At 47.6% G+C, this 12,436-nt stretch overlaps 1 protein-coding gene across 1 annotated transcript in view; it reads right to left on the bottom strand.

The window, feature by feature from the left end:
• MED21 (mediator complex subunit 21) overlaps window positions 1-12,436 on the bottom strand; it is a 100,519-nt gene that overhangs the window by 41,825 nt on the left and 46,258 nt on the right. The window contains exon 3 of the mRNA XM_068383281.1: window positions 1,161-1,266. Coding sequence (XP_068239382.1) covers window positions 1,161-1,266 — 106 coding nt within the window. The remainder of the gene's footprint in view (window positions 1-1,160; window positions 1,267-12,436) is intronic.

Genomic DNA, 12,436 nt, shown 5'->3' with positions numbered 1-12,436 from the left:
TGCTTCGCTAGGGGAAGTAACCTCATCTCTCGAGACCCGGGGTTGGTCAGAAATAAATTGGTCTACGCTATTACTCGATGGTCAGACCGAGTAGGAGCTTCAGAGGAGGTTTGGGCGACGGAAGAAGAGGCCTTGAGTTTTCCTCCCTTCAAAGCAACCTTTGAAGGAGAAATATCCCGCTTGGACTTCTTCCGCCGTCGCGAAAACCTCTCCCACTGGGAGGAAGACCACTCCCTACCCTCACTACACTTGTTGACACTATCGCACCGTTGACCTCTGCAAGAAGGACAAAGGGCGTGAGGATCAGTCTCGACCGCCGACATAAATGTTCCACAGGGGCGGTCGGAGAGTCCAGGGCAGGTGCGCATGGTCGCAGAAGTCAACTTCACACACACTCAATTTAAGAAAAAAAGCGAAAACAAAAAGCATTAATGGCTGCCAACTGTCAGCAAGGATGAAGAACAGCAACGTCCGTTCACCATCCGAGCCGAGAGCAAAGTCGGTTCAATCACAGGTGTGTGAGGGGGAGTGGTAGCAAGCTACCCTCCCTAATCCCCGCTAACTAGCAGTGTGGGTAGTTAACACTCATTAAAAATTAATGGCTCGTCATTTCAGCTACGCCGAATGTAATACCCCTATTAAATAGCGTGGTTTGTATTCCAGTTACGGAACAATTATACTTTTACTGTATACTCATTCAATATACATGGCCCTCCCTTCGGAGTGGTATAGAAAAAATCTCAGCTGTGGCATCGTTTATGGAGCTATAATTTTGTAACTTTGATACGTTAGATGTGACCTTCAAATATGCTCAATGGCTCAAATCTATTCTCACTGAATTGTCTGTAAAAGCTTTATGTAACATAAAAAAATCATTCAATGTCAGGCAAGTGATTTGAATAACTACTGGACAATGCTGTCTATGGAGATTGAAATTTACGACCACTTAGAATCAAGATGGAAGTTTAAGAATGTACAGTGTTGTACAGTAATTATATCATAGTCCAGATCAAACTGTAGAAAATGTCCTATAATAATATGAAGATAATAACAAAATACTGTATAGGAAAACAATTTTTTATAAGCCACTCTTTAAACTTTGTAAATTGAGCAGAGGAAGATATCAGTTCAATAATAAATTATTGCATTTACAAGGTTACCTTCAGGATTATCATTCTGTGATGGAGTCTTGCCACTTTTGTCAAAGCTACATGGGGGAGCTGAAGTGAAAAGACAGCCAATGCTGTTGAACAAGTTCTCTGCTTGCTGGAAATAAAAAATACAATCCCAATTACCAATTTTTCTTTTTGTACACAGTTTTTAAATTAATAAGTTGCATGTCCTACAAGTGATAATGTGCAAGGCCAAATTATCATAAAATGTTATTTTGATAATAAAATAAATTTTTGAATATACTTACCCGGTGATTATAATAGCTGCAACTCTGTTGCTCGACAGAAAAACTCTACGGAAAAATTCGCCAGCGATCGCTACACAGGTAGGGGGTGTACTCAACAGCGCCACCTGTCGTTCAGATACCCAGTACTCATTGTAAACAAAGAACTCAATTTTCTCCTCGGTCCACTGCGTCTCTATTGGGGAGGAAGGGAGGGTCCTTTAATTTATAATCACCGGGTAAGTATATTCAAAAATGTTATTTTTATTAGTAAAATAAATTTTTGAATATACTTACCCGATAATCATGTAGCTGTCAACTCCGTTGCCCGACAGAATTCTACGGGAGGGATACGCCAGCTATCACTATACTAGAAGGGGGTGTACTCACCAGCGCCACCTGTGGCCAGGTACTACAGTACTTCTTGTTGACACCTCCTCAATTTTTCCTCGGTCCACTGGTTCTCTATGGGGAGGAAGGGAGGGTCAATTAAATCATGATTATCGGGTAAGTATATTCAAAAATTTATTTTACTAATAAAAATAACATTTTTCAATATTAAACTTACCCGATAATCATGTAGCTGATTCACACCCAGGGGGGTGGGTGAAAACCAGTGTACATGACTAAAGGATAGCTAAGTATCCCGTATTTCATATAATCAGTTATCTCAAAATAACAATGAAATAATAAGTACCTGGTAAGGAAGTCGACTTGAACCGTTACTCTGCCTTTATTAAGTTCGTCTTCCTTACTGAGCGCAGCGTTCCTCTTAGGAGGCTGAATCAACTCTAAGGTGCTAAAGTATATAGGGCTGCAACCCCTACTATAGGACCTCTACACAACCTCTAACCCAGGCGCTTCTCAAGAATGAATTGACCACCCGCCAAATCAAAAGGATGCGGAAGGCTTCTTAGCCTACCGTAACAACCATAAAAACAACAATAAAAGCATTCAAGAGAAAGGTTAAAAAAGGTTATGGGATTAAGGGAATGTAGTGGCTGAGCCCTCACCTACTACTGCACTCGCTGCTACGAATGGTCCCAGGGTGTAGCAGTTCTCGTAAAGAGACTAGACATCTTTAAGATAAAATGATGCAAACACTGACTTGCTCCTCCAATAAGTTGCATCCATTATGCTCTGCAGAGAACGGTTCTTATTAAAGGCCATCGAAGTGGCTACGGCTCTCACTTCGTGGGTCCTTACCTTCAGCAAAGCAAGGTCTTCCTCCTTCATGTGAGAATGGGCTTCTCTAATCAGAAGCCTTATATAATACGAAACCCCGTTTTTGGACATGGGCATCGAAGGTTTCTTGATTGCACACCATAAGGCTTCTGACTGTCCTCGAATAGGCTTTGACCTATTAAGATAATATTTCAGAGCTCTGACAGGGCAAAGAACTCTTTCTAGTTCGTTACCTACCATGTTGGAAAGGCTAGGAATTTCAAACGATCTAGGCCAAGGACGTGAAGGAAGTTCATTCTTAGCTAAAAATCCGAGCTGTAAAGAACATGTCGCAGATTCGGAAGTGAACCCAATGTTCTTGCTGAAGGCATGAACCTCACTGACTCTTTTAGCTGTTGCAAGGCAGACGAGGAAAAGAGTCTTGAGGGTAAGGTCCTTGAAGGAAGCTGACTGGAGAGGTTCGAACCTAGGAGACATAAGGAACCTTAAGACTACGTCTAGATTCCAGCCTGGAGTGGGTAAACGACGTTCTTTAGAAGTCTCAAAAGACTTAAGGATGTCTTGAAGGTCCTTGTTGGAAGAAAGGTCCAAACCTCTGTGGCGGAGAACTGAAGCCAACATACTCCTGTACCCTTTAATCGTAGGAGCTGAAAGGGATCTCTCATTCCTTAGATGTAATAGGAAGTCAGCTATTTGGGTTACAGAGGTATTGGTAGAGGAAACTGCATTGGCTCTACACCAGCTCCGGAAGACTTCCCACTTGGATTGGTAGACTCTACGAGTGGATACCCTCCTTGCTCTGGCAATTGCACTGGCTGCCTCCTTCGAAAAGCCTCTAGCTCTAGCGAATCTTTCGACAGTCTGAAGGCAGTCAGCCGAAGAGCGTGGAGGTTTGGGTGCAACCTGTCTACGTGAGGTTGACGTAGAAGGTCCACTCTTAGAGGGAGAGTCCTGGGGACGTCGACCAGCCATTGTAGTACCTCTGTGAACCATTCTCTTGCAGGCCAAAGGGGAGCAACCAGCGTCAGCCGTGTCCCTTCGTGCGAGATGAACTTCTGGATGACTTTGTTTATGATCTTGAACGGTGGGAATGCGTAAAGGTCGAGATGGGACCAATTCAGCAGAAAAGCATCTACATGAACTGCTGCTGGGTCTGGAACTGGGGAACAGTACAAAGGAAGCCTTTTGGTCATGGAGGTGGCAAACAGATCTATTGTCGGCTGACCCCACAAGGTCCAAAGTCTGTTGCACACGCTCTTGTGAAGGGTCCATTCCGTGGGGATGACCTGATCTCTTCTGCTTAGGCGATCTGCTGAGACGTTCATGTTGCCCTGAATGAACCTCGTAACTAGGGTGAGGTTTAGACTTCTTGACCAAATGAGGAGGTCCCTTGCTATCTCGTATAGGCTCCTCGAATGGGTCCCTCCCTGCTTGGAGATGTAAGCCAAGGCTGTGGTGTTGTCGGAGTTCACCTCCACCACTTTGCCTAGCAGGAGGGACTTGAAGTTCAATAGGGCCAAATGAACTGCCAGTAGCTCCTTGCAGTTGATGTGGAGCGTTTCCTGTTCCTTGTTCCACGTTCCCGAGCATTCCTGACCGTTCAAGGTCGCGCCCCAGCCCGAGTCTGATGCATCCGAGAAGAGATGAAGATTGGGGGTCTGAATCGCTAACGAAAGGCCCTCCCTGAGAAGGAGGTTGGTCTTCCACCACAAGAGAGTGGTCTTCATCTCTTTGGTGACCAGGATAGAGACTGCTTCGAGCGTCAAATCCTTGTCCCAATGAGCTGCTAGATGGAATTGGAGAGGGCGGAGGTGGAGTCTCCCTAGCTCGACGAACAGGGCTAACGATGAAAGGGTCCCTGTGAGACTCATCCACTGTCTCACCGAGCAACTGCTCCTCTCCAGCATGCTCCGGATGCAATCTAGGGCTTGGCTTATCCTTGGGGCCGATGGAAAAGCCCGAAAATCCTGACTCCGAATCTCCATTCCCAGGTACACAATGGATTGGGAGGGAATATGCTGGGACTTTTCTAAATTGACTAACAGACCCAGTTCCTTGATCAAGTCTAAAGTCCAGTTGAGACTCTCCAGACAGCGACGACTCGTGGAGGCTCTCAACAGCCAGTCGTCTAAGTAAAGGGAGGCTCTGATGTCCGATAAGTGGAGGAATTTTGCAATATTCCTCATCAGATGCGTAAACACCATAGGAGCTGTGCTTAGGCCAAAACACAGGGCTTGGAATTGGTACACAACCTTTCCGAAAACGAATCTCAGGAAAGGTTGGGAGTCTGGATGAATAGGAACGTGAAAGTAAGCATCTTTCAGATCCAACGAGACCATCCAGTCCTCCTGCCTGACCGCTGCTAGGACCGACTTCGTCGTCTCCATCGTGAACGTCTGCTTGGTGACATAAGTATTGAGCGCGCTGACGTCCAGCACCGGTCTCCAACCTCCTGTCTTCTTGGCCACCAGAAAGAGACGATTGTAGAAGCCCGGGGATTGATGGTCCCGGACTATAACCACTGCCTTCTTCTGTAACAGGAGCGACACCTCCTGGTGCAACGCTAGCCTCTTGTCCTTTTCCTTGTAGTTGGGAGAGAGGTTGATGGGAGAAGTGGTCAGAGGGGGTTTGCGGCAGAATGGTATCCTGTAACCCTCCCTCAGCCACCTGACAGACTGGGCGTCTGCACCTCTCTTTTCCCAAGCTTGCCAGAAGATCTTGAGTCTGGCTCCTACTGCTGTCTGGAGAGGAGGAGAGTCAGTGTTTGCCTTTTGAAGTCTTGGAACCTTTCCTAGACTTGCTCCTGGAAGAGTCTGGACGGGAGCTTCCTCGGCTGGGGGCTCTACCACGAAAGGGCGGAATAAACCTCGTAGCAGGAGTATCAGCCACTGGGGTGCGATAAGTCCTGGGGACTGAGGGAGCAACCTTAGTCTTACGAGCTGAAGAGGCCACAAGATCATGAGTGTCCTTTTGTATCAGGGCCGCAGACAAGTCCTTGACAAGCTCTTCGGGAAACAAGAACTTAGAGAGCGGAGCGAAAAGGAGTTGAGACCTTTGACAAGGTGTGATGCTGGAAGAAAGGAAGGTACAAAGTTGCTCCCTTTTCTTAAGAACTCCTGACACAAACATTGAAGCAAGCTCGCCAGATCCATCCCTGATAGCTTTATCCATGCAGGACATTAAAAGCATGGCCGAGTCCTTGTCCGCAGGGGAGGTCTTCTTGCTAAGGGCCCCCAGGCACCAGTCAAGAAAATTGAACATCTCAAAGGCACGAAATACACACTTTAGGAAGTGGTCTAGATCGGAGAAGGTCCAGCAAACCTTAGAGCGCCTCATTGCTGTTCTACGAGGAGAGTCTACCAAACTTGAGAAGTCAGCCTGGGCAGAGGCAGGTACTCCCAAGCCTGGTTCCTCTCCTGTGGCATACCATACGCCCGCTTTAGAAGTGAGCTTAGTCGGTGGGAACATAAAGGAAGTCTTCCCTAGTTGCTGCTTAGACTGCAACCACTCCCCTAAAATTCTTAAAGCTCTCTTAGAGGACCTTGCAAAGACGAGCTTAGTATATGTTGACTTGACAGGCTGCATGCCCAGCGAAAACTCAGATGGCGGAGAGCGGGGGGTAGCAGAGACAAAATGGTCCGGGTATACCTCTCTGAAAAGAGCCAGGACCTTACGAAAGTCAATAGGTGGAGGAGAAGACTTGGATTCTTCTACGTCTGATGAGGGATCCAGGTGCGCAGCTTCCTCATCAGAAACCTCATCACCAGAGTGTAGCGAAGTGAGAGGTAATGGAACAGTGGTATGCTGAACAGCAGAATCTGAACAAGCGGGTGCAAAAACGCTTGTGGTTTCATCCTCAAGTCTCTGTTGATGAGTTAAAACCTGAGGTTCAGGCTGCAAAGGCTGGTCAAAAAGAGTAGCGGAAGGTAGGCGCATGGGTTGAGAAGGCTGACTCCTGGCATGAGTGTCTTGACTCAAGAGTTGCGCTTGCTGTAAGGGTTGCGGATGCGCAATAGCAGGTTCCTGAGGAACGAGTTGAGGTTCCTGAGGTGTGAGCTGCGAGAGTTGAGGTAGCGGCTGCGCAGAACGCAGTTCTTGTCTCGCGAGTTGAGGTTCCTGAGGCGCAAGGCTAAGGTGTTGAGGCTCTCGCCTTGAGGAGGGTTGAGGTCGCTGCAGCGAGAGCTGAGGTGTCTGCCTCATGGATGGAAGAGGTTGTCGTACCTCAAGAGAGTGTTGCCTCACTGGTGGAACCGCAAGCGGAAGCGGAGGAAGTAAGGCATAAGCTTCCTGTTCCCATTGCTGAGGTTGCCTTAAGGAAGGCGGAGGTTGCTGCACACCGCTGAACACTGGCAACTCAGTACGTGGTAAGGTATCCTGAGGAGCCTCAACATCGTACGCCTGGCAGACTGGACTGCGGTTAGGCGGAGCGATCGCAGGAGGAGGTGTAACCTTCTCAGCCTGACACTCACGCATTAAGACCGCAAGCTGTGACTGCATGGACTGCAGTAAAGTCAACTTGGGGTCGGCAGACACTAAGGTCTGCTGAGGCAAAGCCTTAACAGAAGATGAGGTCTGTTGCGGCAGCACCTTACCCCTCTTAGGAGGTGTGCAGTCACCTGATGACTGCGGAGAGTCAGAGCTAATCCAATGACTGCAGCCAGGTTGTAGAGCTCTTGAAGTCTGGACTTTGCGTTTGAGAGGTCTTGAGACCTGAGTCCAGCGTTTTCTCCCTGACAATTCTTCAGCAGACGATTAAAAGACGGGCTCAATCGTCTGCGGGTGGGAGTGACGGTCTCTGTAAGACACGCCCGCAACCACAGAGGATACTTCTGTGCGCCGATCAAGGCCTGCCGAACCCTTTTGCCCTTCGACATTGCTTCTCCCCTGGGCTTGGGAGCTTGCAAGAGGTCCCGGACTGGGAGGACGACTGGCACGCACAGAAGTACCCTCACGCACCACACTGACACTGACACTAGCACTTGGCACTGCACAGACACTAGCACTTGTCACAGCACTGGCACTATTACCTCCCACTGCACTTTTGACCTTAAGTTCCTTGACTTCGGCCATAAGAGACTTATGATCACTAACCACCGACTCCACTTTGTCACCTAAAGCCTGAATGGCACGCAAAACAACAGACATATCAGGTTGAGGGCAAATAGTAGGTTCGGGGGTAGCCACTACAGGGGGAGGAAAAGGTAGGGGATCATGAGGTGAGGAAAAAAGTGAAGAGCGAGAAGAACTCCTCCTAACTCTCTCTCTCTCTAACTTGGTTGAATATTTCAGGAATCGGACAAATTCAAGTTCCGAAAGTCCGGCGCATTCCTCACATCGATCTTCCAACTGACAGGGTCTTTCCCTACAGTCAGAACAAGCGGTGTGAGGATCTACCGAGGCCTTCGGAATACGCCTATTACAAGACCTACATCGTCTATGGGGTGGGGCTTGTGAAATGTCAGACATCTTGAATCAAAGAGTTAGCCAAGGGGGATTCCAAATCAAGCAAAAAGATCGTTAACCATTAATCAGAACTAAATAAAAGCTATCTAAGCTAATATAGAAGTTTTCCAGTATAGCGACAGCCGAAATCTGAGAGAAATACTTCACCAAAAGCCGTGAACAATACTCCAAGATCATAAGCGTATCCCAGAACGTCTTGCCGGAAGCACGACAGAGGAAAAATTGAGGAGGTGTCAACAAGAAGTACTGTAGTACCTGGCCACAGGTGGCGCTGGTGAGTACACCCCCTTCTAGTATAGTGATAGCTGGCGTATCCCTCCCGTAGAATTCTGTCGGGCAACGGAGTTGACAGCTACATGATTATCGGGTAAGTTTAATATTGAAAACTTTATTTTATTATCAAAATAACATTTTTCAATATTTAACTTAGCCGGTGATTATAATAGCTGATTCACACCCAGGGGGGTGGGTAGAGACCAGCAAAATATGTTTACATCATATGAGCTAAGAATTTTTATTTCATTTTAGAAGTTATCAAAATAACAAAAACAAAATAAATAGGTACCTGGTAAGGAAGTCAACTTGAACAATTACTCTGCCTTTTTAAGTACGTCTTCCTTACGGAGCCTCGCGATCCTCTTAGGATGCTGAGCGACCCCTAGGATCTGAAGTATCAAGGGTTGCAACCCATACAACAGGACCTCATCAAAACCTTTAATCTAGGCGCTTCTCAAGAAATGACTTTGACCACCCGCCAAATCAACCAGGATGCGAAAGGCTTCTTAGCCTTCCGGACAACCCAAAAACAACAATAAAAACATTTCAAGAGAAAGATTAAAAAGGTTATGGAATTAGGGAATTGTAGTGGTTGAGCCCTCACCCACTACTGCACTCGCTGCTACGAATGGTCCCAGAGTGTAGCAGTTCTCGTAAAGAGACTGGACATCCTTAAGATAAAAAGACGCGAACACTGACTTGCTTCTCCAATAGGTTGCGTTCATTATACTTCGCAGAGATCTATTTTGTTTAAAGGCCACGGAAGTTGCGACAGCTCTAACTTCGTGTGTCCTTACCTTCAGCAAAGCTTGGTCTTCCTCATTCAGATGGGAATGAGCTTCTCGTATTAACAGTCTGATAAAATAGGATAAAGCATTCTTTGACATAGGCAAAGATGGTTTCTTAACTGAACACCATAAAGCTTCAGACGGGCCTCGTAAAGGTTTAGTTCGTTTTAAATAGAACTTAAGAGCTCTTACAGGGCATAAGACTCTTTCTAGTTCATTTCCAACCATATACGATAAGCTTGGAATATCGAACGATTTTGGCCAAGGTCGAGAAGGCAGCTCGTTTTTGGCTAGAAAACCAAGTTGTAGAGAACATGTAGCCGTTTCAGATGAAAATCCGATGTTCTTGCTGAAGGCATGAATCTCACTGACTCTTTTAGCTGTGGCTAAGCATACCAGGAAAAGAGTCTTTAAGGTGAGATCTTTCAGGGAGGCTGATTGTAGCGGCTCGAACCTGTCTGACATAAGGAATCTTAGTACCACGTCTAAATTCCAACCAGGTGTAACCAAACGACGCTCCTTTGTGGTCTCAAAAGACTTAAGGAGGTCCTGTAGATCTTTATTGTTGGAAAGATCTAAGCCTCTGTGACGGAAGACTGATGCCAACATGCTTCTGTAACCCTTGATAGTGGGAGCTGAAAGAGATCGTTCTTTCCTCAGATATAAGAGGAAGTCAGCTATTTGAGTTACAGAGGTACTGGTCGAGGATACGGATACTGACTTGCACCAGTTTCGGAAGATTTCCCACTTCGATTGGTAGACTCTAAGGGTGGATGTTCTCCTTGCTCTAGCAATCGCTCTGGCTGCCTCCTTCGAAAAGCCTCTGGCTCTCGAGAGTCTTTCGATATTCTGAAGGCAGTCAGACGAAGAGCGTGGAGGCCTTGGTGTACCTTCTTTATGTGTGGCTGACGTAGAAGGTCCACCCTTAGGGGAAGTGTTCTGGGAACGTCTACTAGCCATCGAAGTACCTCGGTGAACCATTCTCTCGCGGGCCAGAGGGGAGCAACTAGCGTCAACCTTGTCCCTTCGTGAGAGGCGAACTTCTGCAGTACCTTGTTGACAATCTTGAACGGAGGGAATGCATATAGATCTAGATGAGACCAATCTAGGAGAAAGGCATCTATATGAACTGCTGCTGGGTCCGGGATTGGTGAGCAAAATATTGGGAGCCTCTTGGTCATCGAGGTTGCGAAGAGATCTATGGTTGGCTGGCCCCAGGTGGCCCAAAGTCTCTTGCCTACATCCTTGTGGAGGGTCCATTCTGTTGGAATTATTTGTCCCTTCCGACTGAGACAATCTGCCATGACATTCAAGTTGCCTTGGATGAACCTCGTTACTAGTGATATGTTTAGACCTTTTGACCAGGTGAGGAGGTCCCTTGCGATCTCGTACAACGTCAGAGAGTAGGTCCCTCCTTGCTTGGAGATGCACGCCAAAGCCGTGGTGTTGTCCGAGTTCACCTCCACCACTTTGCCTTGAAGGAGAGACCTGAAGCTTTTCCAGGCCAGACGTACTGCCAGTAGCTCCTTGCAGTTTATATGCATTGTCCTTTGACTCGAGTTCCATATTCCCGAGCATTCCCGACCGTCTAATGTCGCACCCCAGCCTACGTCCGATGCGTCCGAGAAGAGAACGTGGTTGGGAGTCTGAACAGCCAGGGGAAGACCCTCTCTTAGGTTGATATTGTCCTTTCACCAAGTCAGACAAGACTTTATCTTTTCGGAAACCGGGATCGAGACCGCTTCTAGCGTCTTGTCCTTTTTCCAGTGAAAAGCTAGATGGTATTGAAGAGGACGGAGGTGTAGTCTTCCTAGTGACACAAATTGTTCCACGGATGACAGCGTCCCTACCAGACTCATCCACAGCCTGACTGAGCAGCGTTCCTTCTTCAGCATCTTCTGGATGGATAGCAGGGCTAGGGGCTGATCGTCTTGTTGTTCAGCAACGTCCTCATCAGAGGGTTCCTCATCCGAAAACTGATGAGGAAACGGCAACGGAGTGGGCAACGTCTGGCTCGCTAAGTCCGGTCGCACTGGTGGATGCGTGACGGAGCCGGACGCAATATCATGGAACTGCTGCACAATCTGTGAACTGTCAACAACCATGGGTGCGCGAGGAAGCACAGCATCAACCCGAGACTGTCTAGACCATCTGGGTTGTGCAGTCAACACCCTACCGGGTTGCTGAGGTTGACGCACTGCGTCAAAACAAGTCACCTCTGCTGGTTGTTGAACGTCCCGAACGTCAACGTGCGGCTGGCAACCCACACTGGGTCGCATCGGTGGAGGAACCACCTCAACTGGCAGACGCGAATAGGTTACCTCAGCGTCAACAGGGCGCACAACCGACCGGTTGGAAGGTTGTTGGCCAGAAGGTTCGGTAGCAACCTTCTCCGCATTTAAGTCCTCTATCAAGGACGCAAGCTTGGACTGCATGTCTTGCAGCAAAGCCCATTTAGGGTCTACGGGAGCAGGTGTGGCAACAGACGGGGTTAGCGACTGAGGCGGAACCGTTTACCATCCCTGAAAGCCTTGTTATGCGTGACATAATTGTACAGCAAAACTTCAAAGGCTCGAAAACAGTTGTGAAGTTGACCTGTAAACAACTTAGAGCGTCTCCTGGCTAGGCGCCAGGGAGAGTCTACCAGAATTGAGAAGTCTATCTGGGCAGAGGCATGAACTCCCAAGCCGAGAACTTCTCTCGTGTCCTATCAGACTCTCGCTCTATAAACCAGTTTAAAAGAAGGGAAAGCAAAGGCTGTATCCCCCAAACTCCTCCTGGTGAAAAACCAGTCGCCTAGCCAACGTAACGCTCTCTAGGAGAGCGAGAGAGCACTAGCTTAAAAACAACGGCTTCGAAGTAGCTAGGCCTAGTGTAAGCTCTGACGTTTAGGCGAACGAGGAGCAGCAGTTACAAAAAGATCCGGACGAAGATCCTTAAAAAAATCATCATGATTTAATTAAAGTCCATAGGAGGCTAAGCAGCTTTAGGCTCCTCTCCATCTGACAGAGTCCTCAAGGGAATATCAGTAGGAAGGAGAACAGCAACTTCCTCATCTACAGGAACCTTGTCCGATAAAAACTGAGTCTCAAGCAAGGGAGAGACCTACCGTGGTGGCAATGCTTTATAAGCAGAGTCCACACTCACTGGTGCATTAGTAGCGGACCAGAACGCAACGTCATGTAACTGCTTGACAGTCTGTGAACTGTCAACAACTGAACTGTCAACCACAACAGGTGCGCGAGGACGCACTGCTTTGACTGCCTAGACTGAGCAGTCAAAATGACTCTAGAATGCGGAGGTTGACGCACAGCGTCAAAACAAGTCA

Source organism: Palaemon carinicauda, chromosome 11, assembly GCF_036898095.1.
Source record: "Palaemon carinicauda isolate YSFRI2023 chromosome 11, ASM3689809v2, whole genome shotgun sequence".
NCBI classification, from domain to species: domain Eukaryota; kingdom Metazoa; phylum Arthropoda; class Malacostraca; order Decapoda; family Palaemonidae; genus Palaemon; species Palaemon carinicauda.
The sequence above is the reverse complement of the archived record's forward strand: the minus strand, read 5'-3'. Positions and strand labels throughout refer to the sequence as shown.